Below are 14,918 nucleotides of genomic sequence, written 5' to 3' on the forward strand. Positions count from 1 at the left end.
TTCAAGTCTTTAGAGGAATGAGAGTGCAAGTTCGTAAAGCGAATAAGGGATGAAATTTTTAGGAGAAGTTATATTCGTGTGTTTACTTTTAAGACTTTAGGGGAATGACAGCGCAAGTTCGCAATTGTAATAAGGGATGAAAATTTTACGAGGAAAGTCATATTATTGTGTTTACTTTCCAAGTCTTTTGGGGGAATGAGAGTGCAATTACGCAATTAGAATAAGGGATGAAATTTTTAGGTGAAAAGTCATATAGTGTTTACTTTCAAGTCTTTAGAGAATGAGAGTGCAAGTTCTCGGAATAAGGGAGGAAATTTTTAGGTGAAAAGTCATATTCCTGTATTTACTTTCAACCAGTCTCTAGGAGAATGAGAGTGCAAGTTCGTATTGGAATAAGAGATTAAAATTTTGGAGAAAAATCATATTCTTGTGTTTACTTTCAAGTCTTTAGAAGAATGAGAGTGCAAGTTTGCAATGGGAATGCGAGATGAAATTTTTAGGTGAAAAGTCATTTTCTTGTATTTACTTTCAAGTTTTTAGGGGAATGAGTGAACAAGTTTGCAAATGGAATAAGGGATGAAATTTTTAGGAGAAAAGCTTATTCTTGTGTTTACTTTGAAGTCGTCAAGGGAATGGGAGTGCAAGTTCCCAGTTGAAATAAGGGATGAAATTTTTAGGAGAAAAGTCATATTCTTGTGTTAACTTTTAAGTCTTGGGAGAAATAAGAATGCAAGTTCGCAATTAAAACAAGAGATGAAATTTCTACATAACTATGACAATTAAAGAAAGATGTCAACTTTCAAAGTGGTAGGACCTCCAATTGATGTTAATTAGTAATCTAATCATTGGCCGTGAGCTAGAGGCTAGAGCACCCTCCGTGAAGCTGCAATATTGAAAAATATCCAAGAGGAAAAGTCATGCTAAGTTAAAGCCAGGCCCATGATGGGGCAGTCGGTCAATGGCAGGACTGACTTGCGTAATAAAAGAGTGACTTAAATGTAACGGTGCATTGTTACGATAGTTAATGATACAATGTTACATGGATAAAGATTTACACAAGACATTAACATTATTGATCCTTTTTTTCTTTTTTTTTTTTTTTTTTTTTTTGGTATGTTTTTGGGAACTTACAGTATTGATCCTTAATTACAAAGGAAAACACTTCATCCTGTCCCGGATTTCATGTGAATTAGAATAAAAGTCCAGAAATGCAGAAAGTTGCTCCTCTGGATTTAACCAATTATCATGAGAATATTAGTGACTGTACTCTGATTTTGTATCTTACAGGCAAGGCAACATATATATGCAAAAGATTGGCTACAGGTGGTGGAATCCTGGGTTCTTTGTTTCTTGTGCTACTGGCAACTGCAGCATATCGGGTATATGGCGCTCATGGAAAAGGAAAAGCAGAATGAATTAAGAATTGAAAGATTCTTGGAAGATTACAAAGCACTCAACCCAAGCAGGTATAGAGGATTACAAATCAATTCAAGGTGTTGGTGTCAAAACTCAATTAGAGCCTGACTAGGTTCAACACATGGTTTGCTCTGGGTGTTGCTTTCGGTCTCGTTGCCACTGGATGGCTCAAGAGAAAGAGAAAATAGGCGTGACACTAGATAGTTGGTGTTTACTTAGGAATAAGGTTGGTTTGCGCTTATATCTAACTTAACCAAAACAAAGATACATCAAGTGAGATTCTGGTTTGATTAAGTTTTTTCTTATGCTTCAATTGAACGAGGACTTGGAATCCATTGTAAAAAGTGTGTTTGCCTAAGTTTGTAAGTGGAAGTAAAATATTAATTAAAGCAAAAAACTAAGTGTAACCATTTCATGACTGAGTCAAGACTATAAATGTTCATAAAAGGAAATCATGGGCTGATAAGCCGATTTACATAACTGAAACTCAAGAGCTTGTTTGGATGTGTTTTTAAAATAACTGAAAGCTTTTTTGGTGAAAATATTTTTGGAAACAATCAGTAAAGATATTAGTAAATCCTGGAAAAACACTTTAAGTGTTTCCTGGAAGAAGCACATAACTAATGCTTTTTGTAGAAGACACTTAAAGTGCTTTTAGAACCTAAAAATATTTTCTCTAAAAGAACTTTCAATCATCGCACAACCAAACGAGCCCTAAATCAATTTAGAAATGTAAAGAAAACAAAATAATTCTAACAAGATTCATAATCATAACCATAGCACATCATGATCAACAAGTAATAATCTTCCATCCTAAAATGCCATATAACAAAGGGAAGGATAAATGCTAATCATCCTAAAACTTAATTATTATATCTCCCAGTTTAATGCGTCATATTTAACAAGAGAATTATTATTAGCACTCTAAAAATTTAATAATGCACTTTAAATTTTTTATATTAAAAAGAAAAATATTCTTGCGATGAGTGCAAAATTAGATTTTTAGAATATCAATAATAGTTTCTTCTAACATTTGATGAGCATAATTGTTCTTAACACTTCAAAATAGTTATTTTTCATTCATTTTCTAAATTATTTTTCGAGAAAATTGTAGCAATGGTTCCTTAACTAAAAATTCATAAACATTGGTCCCTTAACTCATCAAAACATGCAACTATAGTATTTTTCATCAACTCCATCAGAATTAAGTCAAAATGACTCATGTTGGAAGAACTATTGCTGCAAGTGAGTTAAAGTTTAGGAACCGTGTTGCTCCAATTGGTTAAAGTGGAGGAACCATTTCTCAAATTGGGTTAAAATTGAGAAACCATTGCTACAATTTTTTTTTCATTTGGTTTTCTATATTTGCCCATTGATTCAGCCTCATGTGTGTAACACATGACTCATTTTGACGAAAGTTTTAACGGAGTTGATGCAAAGGACCATAGCTACCCGTTTTGATGAATTAAGAGACCAATGATCATGGATTTTTTGTTAAGAGATCAAGACTACAATTTCCTCTTATTTTTCAAAGTGACCATCATCCGTCCTCATCCTTAAACATTATAATCAACAACTGATGATTGTTCACTTTCACGACATTATTTTTCAAAAATGATAATCATCCGTCTTCATCCTCAAACATTATAATCAACGATTGATAATTGTTCGTGACAAGTATACACCAGAGAGTCATTAACATTCACTTTCACGACATTAGTTTTCAAAAATGACAATCATCCGTCTTCATCCTCCAACATTATTATTGACGACTTATAATTGCTCGCGACAAGTAAATAGCGGAAGAGTCTTTAACATTCATTTTCACGACGTGTCTTGGAAGTTGCAACTATCTTGCAATACCCAACCAAAGGGCTACTACAGTACCAATTAAAAAGACGGTTGTCGCTACGGGATGACGAAATGAATTTTGGAATTTATTAAAATTCTCCAAAAAAAGTAATGTTAATAATCTGCAGGTACTGAAACCATTAAAAGAAGGGAGTTTTAACGAAAAGCTACGGTACTGTTCACTTTAACGAAAAACCACATTTTTACACTAAAATGTCAAACCTGGTACTATTCATTTTACTCTTTATTTTGTCTTTATTGTTAAAACTCAAAGTTTTCAAGCCATTTTCATTAGTTTTCCTTTAAAAAAATGTCCAACTTATTTGTCACTGTACAAGGTATTTAAAATACAAAGAAGAAATATAATTCAGGCAATATTTCCAAAGGATGTGCAAGTGCGCAAAGACACAAAGTTGACGTGATCCACCACCGCACATCAGGACACACCCAAATCTCGTGCCCTTGATCTACCCAAGTCCACGCTCTCAGCACGTGCGACATGTGCCACAACTCACGCCCAAACCGTGAGACGCACACGTGTTCCGCATGGTTTCACTCGCTCACCTCACACACATAGTGCACCCCCACACGCCTCGTTCGTGCCAGCAAATTCCCCCAAACACGCTCGCACGGTCGCACCTCGCACGCGTGGCAATCCGCCGGGCGTGAGCGCCCCCTCCTCGCATGCTCGCACGCTTCTCCTTCCCCATCCCTCTCCCGCCCGACCCGAGCCGCCCGTCTCCGACCTCCTCCCTCCGTCTTCCCCTTCGGAGCCCCGCCCTACTCCTCGTGAGACGACGCCTTACTATTTATTTTCGGCGGCCGGAAAATTCGGGCACGGATTCCGGTGAAGCAGCTAGGGCTTCTGAAATGGGGAATAGAAGATGGATCGGGTGGAAAATGGGACTGGGAGCTCTGAGTGAGGGCGATGAGGTGGAATTCGAGGAGAAATGGAGAATTCTGGCCAAGGTGGAGTCAATTGCTAGAATTCGGCCGTTCCAGCTGGTTTTAGGAGGTAATTCAGTTCACTACAAGGAAAAGTTTACTTTGTGGTCTTGTTTGGCTTCTGAGAAAATTTAAAAGCTTTCTCGTATGTGACTTGTGTGGAAAGTAATAGAGAATAAGCGCCTTGTTTGGCTGCTGAGAAAATTTGAGCAGAAGTCAACCTCATTAGAGCCAAATAGGTGTAAACAATCAATTTAGTAGGTTCTGTGTCTCTGTAATTTTGAACTATACTAGAATTATTAATGTGAGATATGTCTAATTTTCAGAGTTTCGATTTTTAACAGAAAATTGAGCAAGACCGTATCTGCATTGTTGAGAAAAATCTACTCCTTCAAGTGGTTATGTGGGAAATTAAGCAGTGATGATTTCTACATTCATGATAGAAGGATCAAGTCGCTAAGATAATCAGGAGGTTTAAAGCGTCGGATAAACGAATAAGGAGATTATGGAAACGGGTCTTCAGAAGTTAATCAGAAGTGAAGAAGATGATGACGAAGAAATGGAGATGGATGTGAAAGAAGAGGACGGTGGCGATGATGAAGATGGAGAGAAGCATGTTGATGCCTCCCAAATGATGGCAGGGGTTGATGGAGAAATGCCAACAATAAGTAATAATAATAACCGTTTACAACAGCATCATCAATTTCAAGAACAAGTGGGGACTCCCGGAGGGGGAGGAGCTAGGAGGTGTAGACCCCTGGAAGAGAAGGAGAGAACCAAGTTAAGAGAACGGCAGCGCAGGACAATCACGACGAGGATCTTAGCAGGGCTACAGAGGCATGGAAATTATAATCTTAGAGTTAGGGCTGATATCAATGATGTAGTTGCAGCTTTGGCTAGGGAAGCTGGCTGGGTTGTTCTTCCAGATGGAACAACATTTCCTTCAAAATCTCAGGTACTTCTCTTGCAAGGAAGAAGCTTGTTCATCCTATTTTGAATATTTTTTTGCTTTTTTATTTTTTAAATTTATGAACATGACTGCATATTTGGTTGATTTTAATGTCATACTTGTTCGCCGAAATGTTTAAAATTGATTTCTTCCTATAAAAAGAAAAAATTGATCTTCATGTGGGTCATGCACTGGCTGATCTTAGATCATGAGTGCATGTTTGGTTTTGGCCTCCTTAATGTGGCTGTGGATGACATTCAATGCATTTTATTGTGATTCTCATTTCTAACAAATTTCTGAAAAAATCCAAAATGTTTATATTGAACTTTTACAGGGCCCAAGGCTGGCTGGTGTCAATTCTGCAGCAGTGACTTCATCATCATCCCAAATAGTATCCCCACGTACTCCTGCTTCCCTTAAAGGAGTTACTTCTGGCTATCAGAGCCCTGGGGAGCTTAATGCTTCCAACACCAAAGGTGTTTATTTGCCTAGTTTATCGCCTTATGTTCTCCCCTCAAGTGCTCAGTCCCAAGGTTCATCCATTGTTGGAGATGGAGCAGGTCAAACAGAGAGTCATCCTCTTAGTTGTGGCTCCTTGGATAATGTTGGCTACAAACAGGTACTAGGACGAGAAATTCAACAGTCTATATTTCTATGCCTACCAAAATATAAAACATCACAAAATTGTTTTATTCCATATCATCATGCTTTGTGTGTTCCATCATGCATGGCATCATGTGTGATGTATTTGTTGTTGAGACTTCAGTGGTGGTATGCGTTTCCAGATATATCTTTTGGTATGCAGGTGTTGAATTCTCTTATACGGTCATTCTTTGTACCATCTAGGTTAATTTTGTTATCACATATCACATCATGCGTTAAATAGCACAAAGAACAGTAGCCTTTGTTAGCAAATGTATGGAGGCACGATTCTGCATTTATACTGTCTTCATTTATGCTTATAGCTGCATTGCAATTTACTAGGACCCCATAAGTAGTGAAATACTATTTTTCATATTGTTCATCTAATTTGTAGTAATGAATAGTTTGAATGCTAAGTTATTGCTTCCTAAGTTGGGCTGTGTCACGTCCTTCAATGCACATTAATTCTTTTTCGTAGATTGTTGACATACCCCTGAAGTTACAAGAACGTGATTTCTCCAGCACCGGGTACATTCCAGTTTATGTAATGCGACCAGTGAGTTCTGTAGCTTTACTAATATTCTTTTACCATGCAAGTTAAATTGTTGGTTTTCTGTTTTTTAATATGTTTACTTTTCTACTCTATATCTTGCATTAGAGGCTGCCATGTCAAGGAGTTCAAGTTTTGCTTCATAAATAACAGTTGTTTTTAAGCTTGGCTCTAATCTGTATGCTCATTATCATGTCTTTTATTTGGTGGCAGCTAGGTGTTAATAACATGAAGTGTGAGCTGGTTGATCCAGATGGTCTACTAAAGCAGCTAAGGGTATTGAAATCAGTTAATGTAGATGGCGTTATGGTTGATTGCTGGTGGGGAATAGTAGAGGGACATGCTCCACAGGAGTATAATTGGAATGGATACAAGAGGCTCTTTCAAATGGTGCGCGAGCTTAAGCTGAAGCTACAGGTCTGTTTTATATACATTTTTTCACTTGCAGAGCTTTTTCAGTGGGCTTATAAACAACACATGTGGTTAATTGTTTTGCCTTCTTTGTTATCATTTTTATTCTTGCTATGGTTTTCCTGTAATGCTTGGCAAAGTTTTGAGATTTTCTCTCTATAATGTGGGAACCAAGGAACTCACTTCCCTTTCATGCTCTGAATTCACTCTCTAAGTCTGGAGATTATGTAATCATTTGGGCATGGTTTGTTTTGTTAGTTCTTCTGAAATTTATTGTGGGTCTGACGGGCAACTTCTGTATTTAAGGTTGTCATGTCATTTCATGAATGTTGAGGCAATGTTGGTGATGATGTGTGTATTCCACTGCCTCATTGGGTGGCTGAAATTGGTAGAAGCAACCTTGACATATTTTTCACCAATAGAGAGGGAAGAAGTAATCCTGAATGCCTTTCATGGGGAATTGACAAGGAACGAGTTTTAAGAGGCCGGACTGCTGTTGAGGTATTGCAGTCACATATGATGAATGATACCTTAATGTTTGTGCTTGCAATTAAAATTGGTGGTAATTGAACTCTTTGTATGTCAAACCATTAGCACCTATTAATCTATATATTTCTTTTGATGTGGAAAACTTCATTAATGCCATATACAGAATGCTGTTCAGTATTATTGTACCATTTTTTAAGGGTAGTCCTATATACTCAGTGTCAAAATGCTAATTTTTAACTGATATAGGTATACTTTGACTGCATGAGAAGCTTCCGTGTAGAGTTTGACGAGTACTTTAAAAATGGTAGCATCTCCATGGTTCAAGTTGGACTAGGTCCTTGTGGGGAATTGCGATACCCATCTTGTCCTGTAAAGCATGGTTGGCGATATCCCGGTGTCGGTGAATTTCAGGTAACTTGCTGAGTAATGTTATATCAGTTTACAAGTGAATGAGTCTGTATTTCCTCAGCCTGAGCGTTTAAAAAATTGCAGTGTTACGATCAGTATTTGCTGAAAAGTTTGAGGAAGGCAGCAGAAGCAAGGGGACACTCCTTCTGGGGTAGAGGTTCCAGATAATGCAGGTTCTTATAATTCCCAGCCAAATGATACCGGTTTCTTTTCCGAAGGCGGTGATTATGATGGCTACCATGGCAGGTTCTTCCTTAATTGGTACTCTCGAGTTTTAGTTGATCATGGTGATCGGGTGCTTTCTCTAGCAAAGTTAACTTTCGACGGAACCTGCATTGCTGCAAAGGTGAGTTAGCTTCAATCATTTTGAACATACACGAAAGATGAATTTTTGAAATCTGATATTTGAAAAAGATAAAATCCATAGAAAAATGAATTAGGAGCTTACTTTGAAGATGTGGCCAAAGAATTCAAATAATACCGAAGGCAAAACCATCCATGTTGAATTTGAAGTTTCAAGTTTTAATCTAGAACATATGAAGACTGTTATGCAGGCCTGATATTGTTGAGTGTTGAAAGTTTTGCAACCTTAGAAGTAATTTGGCTAGTTTATGGATTGATCGGTCAGTTTGCTATATTTTAATTGTTAAGCAGCTATCAGGTCTTCACTGGTGGTACAAGACGGTCAGTCATGCGGCTGAGTTGACTGCGGGCTTCTATAATCCATGCAACCGTGACGGTTATTCTCCAATTGTGACGATGCTAAAGAAGCATGAAGCTAATTTAAGCTAAGCTTAGCATGTACTGAATTGCACATGTTAGACCAGCATGTAGATTTCAAAGAGGCACTGGGAGATTCTGAGGGTTTATTTTGGCAAGTAAGCATCAAATTTATCTGAAACCTCCTTGTGTACTCTAAAGTGGCCTTTTCTGATCCAAGCTTCAGCACTTAAGAATCCGTCTGTATTGGAATTCACTGGGATTCATTGCGAAAAATAGTACCCTAAATTGAAAAGTATATGCATTTACGTTGTGAAATCTTTGGACATTTAACATTGTAAACTCCTATTTCAGGTGCTGAATGCTGCGTGGGATGTTTGCTTACCAGTTTCTAGTGAGAACGCTCTTGCTTGTCATGATCGTATCAGCTACAACAAGATATTGGATAATGCCAAGCCCTTGACTGATCCAGATGGAAGGCATTTGTCATCTTTTACCTACCTTAGGCTCAGTCCACTTCTAATGGAAAGAGACAACTTCATGGAATTTGAACGATTCGTTAAGAGAATGCACGGTAAGACAGCCTTTACCACTGCATTATTCTTGATTCAATTTGATGCGTTATTGATCTAGTACCAGAGTATGGAAAATGCCAACAACAGTATCTCCGTATATAAACGCTGCTCCACATTGGAGAACGAAAATACATAAAAATCAGAATCAGTTCACATATTTGTCGCCGCGTGTTTTCTGGATTCGGCATGAGTTGTAACTATGAATTTCACTGCAGGGGAAGCTGTTGTTGACCAAGTATATAGCAAGTAGAATGAAGTATCCCCAGATAGTGCTTTATTAATTCCTCTTGAATGAAGAGGGTTGTCCAGTTTTAGTGTATTATCTTCTTTTCTTAGAGGAAAAAGGAAAATTTACTAGTCGATAGGACAGTGGCTAACGACGAGATTCAACTATTTTGTACTCGAACAGCGATCGCGATTGATATGTAAAAGTAATTTAAATGTAAAATCCTCATAGCTTTTAGAAAACATTGCTTGCAGAAATTGCATCTTTCTCCACCATTAGCAGCCATTGGCCGCCGGCCTCCCTTATGATATTTGCAATGAAAGGCAATCAACAAATCATGAGCACAGATGACTTCAATATGATCATTGAGGTTTTTATACGATCAGCGATGACATGGCAGCACAACGTTTTATGCACAGCTTCACTTTCATGTACTGCCTCTCATTCCCTCTCACCAACATCAATCTAAACACAATCATGAACTTCCCAATGGAGGATGCTTCACAAGAATCAAAGAATTACTTTTCTCGGCGTGGTTATTACTTCTTGAACACCATGTCACCGGACTCATCAACATCGAAAAGCCGCTCGACGAAATTATCCCAGCTTTCCCTCCTTTTCTTGAATGATGCCCTACAAGTTCCCCCACTCAATCCTCCAGAATTCTCCCCCTCTAAAGTTTCAATGAATGCAAACGTGCCATACTGCGAATCAGAGTAGGCATGTGGGATATTCAAAGCTACAGCTCTCCGAAGAGCTGCCTTGTGCTCCTGGCTGTGTTCACGAACAAGGGAAACTTGTCGCTCCATCCTCTGCTTTGCCGGAACTTCCATAATTCTGTCGTTCTCAACCATTAACTGATATCATGGGAAAAACAAATACATCGTTACAACCACAAGGACACGAATCTCAGATCTAGGTGGGATTATCATTAAATCTTAAAGAAATTTGAAACGTAATGGGGGATTTAAGGACTAACATCAAAAGCCTTTTGTGCTTCTCTCTCTATCCAAATTATGGCATGGTCAGAAGTAACATTGCAAGAAAGAACTATGTGCTCAAACCGCCCATCCACAGGAACCGCTGTTTTCACCACTGGCGGAAACCTTTCAAATCTGCAACCAGTAAGCTCCCAATCAGAGCCCGTAATTCAATCTATTCCTACCCCAGCAGTTAACACATCATGCCGATGCAATTTGAAATCTAACAACACAATCGAAATGCAATGAAATTGAAATATCATAACATCCTAAAATACCTGAAGGGCTTTCGTTCAACAATGTGATAGAGACGGCCAGGTGCATATAATCTCTTTGGATCAGTAAGCATCTTCTGTTCCAGTGTGCATGTCTCCTTCAAGCACATTGTGCAAAGAAAACATGGCAAACTGTGCAGACGAAGGAAAGCAACCTCATTTAGAATATCAGCAGGATAACACAGGTACAATCTAAATTATATCAGTAATACATTGCAATGAATTATCAAATGCAAGAAAGTTCGAAAAAAAAAAAAACGTACTATGTTTTACCAGAAAAGTGATTTGAACAAGTTATCCAAAGCAGTTGTTATCCGAGGTAAGAAATCATCCTGGTTCATTATAACAACCACATTAGAACACTGAGGACCTATAATCACCCATCGGCAAAAAGCATACTAATCTCTGGGAAAAACATTGATTCAATTTATGTGGCCGGCCTTTTGGCTAATTTTCACCAGAAAACATAGGCAATGAATTAAATCGCGCAAATATCCACTATTTTACGAGGAACAAAAAGCAAATGTCTAGAATGGAATCTCATAATCTTACCTGAAGTACAACAGAGTTGATAACATCTGCATACCTCACAGCCAGATTCAGTGACATGCATCTAGCAGGAGCCGTAGCATAGCATCTAAGCTTCTTCCTCTCAGTTCCTAATTTACTCAGATTCTGAAGCACCACTAGCGTCATCAATGCCACCACACCAGCCCCAAGGGAATGTCCAGTAAATGTCACGGTATAATTCGGATGTTTCATTACCAATTCCCTCAATATTTCACGCTCTGTATCAAACAACCACTCTGCTGCCTTCAACAGCCCATTGTGGACATACCCACCATCAAATTTTGTCTGCCCAAGTTTGTTGTCGAGCATAACTGCATAATCATTTTCCTTAGCTAAATTGAGTCCCCTAACTGCTAAGACTATATCAGAATGATCGTGATCAAGATATATAAAGTACGGAGGAACGCGGCCAAGGGTTTCTTCATAGTCTTTCCGTAAGATAACCCAATCAGGATTAAGGCCATAACCTCCGGGGGGTGCCCAAAGAGGATTACGAAGATCTTCCTCATAGACGGCTAGAATTAGGCGACAAAAACGAGGGATAGGCTCAAATTCTTCTGCAGTAGCCAGACCCCAGTTTTCACTTTCCCGCCCTGCAGTGTAGAGGCATTTCAGCCACACCCAGCGGGCACATGCCAGACAGTATACAGACTCAAGGATAGGAATCCCACAGCAGATTGACATGGACGCCTACGAAGCAATGTAAGCAAATATCAAGAACTCGATGTGAAATCACGAAAAACTAGTAAGCAAACCATTACAACATTGAAACTAAGCAAACAATTACTGCGTTGGGTTGGCACAGTTCAACAGCTACACATTTGGGTATAGATTGAAGCAAATTATAAATGCGAAATCGAAATTGAACACTATATTTATGTGAAAAATCACCTGGGTTCTAAAATATAGTTGAATTTCAGAGCAGATTGACAGAAAATATATCCGGATACCAACTGAACAAACAAAACTGGGAACTAAGATGCCCAAAGTTCAAGGTTGTCAAGCGGATTATGGTATCAAATTTCAATTTCTACTAATAAATTAAACAAAGAAACATTCTTTACTAAAACATCAACAGTTAAGCAGGAACTAAATGGATGAATCAAGTATCAGAAATATTACATGTATTAAAGCTCAAAGCGCATGAGCTTCCAATATGGATCAAATGATTCAAACCCCATATGTGGAAAACTGGGACTGAACAAAACCCATGTTCTGAAATTTTGTAATAGGGAGGACAGACTAAGGATTCATGCTTTTAAGGTTCTTCCAGAAAACCCACCACAGAGGATCATCAATTAGCTAAAACCCAGTTCTGGAAATATGAAATGGAATATTTATGGATTAAGAAGATGGGGTTCCTTGAATAGGCTTTTAGGGATTGGGATTAGAAAAATGGGAATCTCTACTGTGCTAAATATGGATTGTGGTTCCAGTGAGAAGTAGAGGACTTGTATTATACATCTGTATGTATGAATTTAAAATAAAAGATTAGAGAATACAGATACAGACACAGAGAAGAGAGAAGAGAGAAGAGAGATGGAGGAATGTAGAGTTTGTGCTGGGCTAAGGTCGTACCTGCAGGTCAAACTCATTTCTTTTCAGTTAGCTTCAAGAATCTACTCTCCGAAATGCTTTTATTCCTCAACTCCCTTGTATGACCTCTAATCGCTCGCTTTTTATTTTTATTTTTTATTTATTTTTTCTTTCAATTTTTATAATTTTCTTTTGGAAGATGATTGGGCCTTGGCTAATCTTAGGTTTTGTGGTTTGAAATTCGAGCGCAAGAAGCGTGAGTGAGGCCATCTCCAATCACGGAGGGATAATTCTCTTCATCGGAACGTATGTGTTAGCAAACTCAATGATTGTTTATGAATACCTTTAAAATGACTGAAAGCGTTTGTAAAGAAATTGATTTTGGGTCCTTTTGGAAGAAACTACATATATGTGTTTCTTGCAGGAAACACTTAAGCCTGATTTGGTACTGAGGTGATTCTGAAAAAAGTTGGTATAAAAAAAAGTTAGGAGCTATTTTTGTGTTTGGTAAACATTCAGCTTCAACTTTTTTTCACAGTTTTGGGTGAAAAAAAGCCAAAAACAAGAAGCTGCAAAACCCAGCTTTGAAAAACTGGTTTTTTTTCACATATGTTTTACATAAAAGTTTACCAAACACTATAATACTGTTTTTTTTTTGTTCAAAATCACTTTTACAAAAAAATTTACTAAACACTCTGTTAAATTGTTTTTCAAAGATGCACTTGAATTTTTAATAAATATCGGTTTCAAAAACATTTAAAAAAACAACACATTTAGTTATTTTAAATTTACTTCCAAATGAGTTCTCAGTAAATAAAGTTAATTATTGGATGACTGAGACATGATATAACAGGGGCCTGCAATTAATGTGAGTTAGCCAATTGGTTCGGAAGACATAGACAGGGGCCAAATTCCATAATATAGCTCAAAAATAATAAAACCTCATCTTCGGGCTACATACATAAATTCATGACACCAATTTTTATGTAAGCAAACATTGAGAACATGAAGTGTCACGTGGAGAAAATGGTGGTTAACTTGATATATCAACTTAACCATTCAGGTTGTTTTTGTGCAAAATTGTTACTGATTCCCTATTAAATAGTTCAAAGTGTAATTTTTTTCCACAAGAAATTTTGAAATTTTTAATTTTTTTTGTTTGTGCTATTAATTTATAAATTTTGACTTTTCTTCAAATCCCAAATGTATTTCTCTCATCTCTATAGAAGGTAATATTGCGTAACTTTCACTTGCGTTTTCATTATATAAATTATAATATTAATTAGTAAACACATGCGTAAATTGGAATGCATAATATTTCAACTTTATTTCGACTACAAGATTAAAAAAAACATGACATAAAAAAGTGCTTGTGAATAATTTTTTAAGAATTTTCTTGTAGATGAAGAAGCTGATAGAGGAGTGAATGGTCATCTAGTAGATGAGATCAAAGTTGTAAGGAATTGTATTCGAAGTTTCTGATGAAGAATGACCATCCCAGTGAGAGGTGTATGATTGTTTGTTTGTTTGTTATTGTTGTTTATTTCCTGGCCTCTATCATTCAAGTTATACAATTGGCTCTGTTATAAAATGAAATATTCGTTATTTATTTGATTCAAAACGTTGGTAAAAAATAGTTTATTTGATCTGAGATCGTTTGCAACCATGGAGAAAAAAGATCATCTAAATCAAATTATACAACTCATCAGAAACTTCAGATTTTTTTTTTTTTTTTTGTATACAATCATATATTTTATACTAAGAGTATGGGGAGTTCGGCTAATTAAACTACATAATGAACAATCTAATTTGGTATCAAATTCGCTATCCACGATATTCGAACTTAAGAACTTTCAAATGAAGAGGAATGCTAGATCACAGTACGAAATGTGAAAAACTCCATATTTTTAAATAAATTAGAAAGAAGACAACAAGTTTCCATAAATGACGTCATAGTCATTTTCTCCGGCCTCGGAAATAGCAATAATCAAGTAGGGACCGGTCCATCATCTGTTTTCGAATAATTAATGTTATTCTTATCGTATTTTTATATCATAATTATATATTATTTTAAATAATATCTGATGTAGACAACTACATTATATAAATTAATTAGCATTTAATTTCAAAATATTAATCAATAATTAATAAAAAAAATTGTTAATTAAATGATGATTGTGGTATACGATAAGTCTTCTTCTACCACTTAAGATTATTTAAGTATTTTAATTAATAAAAAAATTAAAATTAAATAATATAACTTGTCCAACACACCTGTCATCTAATATGATAAAAAAATATGATATAAAATTATAATAAAAATAACATTACTCTCCGTTTTCCTATTATTTTTCCCTAGCACTGAAATGAACACA

General features: G+C 36.7%; 1 protein-coding gene and 1 pseudogene across 2 annotated transcripts; one reads left to right on the top strand and one right to left on the bottom strand.

Moving 5' to 3' along the window:
• The first annotated feature begins 3,906 nt into the window (after positions 1 to 3,906).
• On the top strand, positions 3,907 to 9,392 carry LOC137720071 (beta-amylase 7-like; annotated as a pseudogene).
• A 138-nt stretch (positions 9,393 to 9,530) lies between these two features.
• On the bottom strand, positions 9,531 to 12,707 carry LOC137720072 (uncharacterized). Of its 2 annotated transcripts, none has more exons than XM_068459081.1 (6): positions 12,586 to 12,707; positions 10,990 to 11,697; positions 10,711 to 10,769; positions 10,441 to 10,569; positions 10,162 to 10,297; positions 9,531 to 10,039 (listed from the first exon to the last, which is right to left on the bottom strand). In XM_068459081.1, exons 2-6 carry the CDS (start codon positions 11,689 to 11,691, stop codon positions 9,722 to 9,724), a joined length of 1,344 nt encoding a protein of 447 aa, XP_068315182.1. In that variant the 5' UTR covers positions 11,692 to 11,697; positions 12,586 to 12,707; the 3' UTR covers positions 9,531 to 9,721. The 2 variants fall into 2 exon arrangements, with proteins under 2 accessions (XP_068315182.1, XP_068315181.1); XM_068459080.1 differs by lacking the exon at positions 12,586 to 12,707 and adding an exon at positions 12,130 to 12,573.
• Positions 12,708 to 14,918: the final 2,211 nt, after the last annotated feature.

The sequence above is a fragment of the Pyrus communis genome, chromosome 16 (genome assembly GCF_963583255.1).
Source record: "Pyrus communis chromosome 16, drPyrComm1.1, whole genome shotgun sequence".
Lineage (NCBI taxonomy): Eukaryota > Viridiplantae > Streptophyta > Magnoliopsida > Rosales > Rosaceae > Pyrus > Pyrus communis.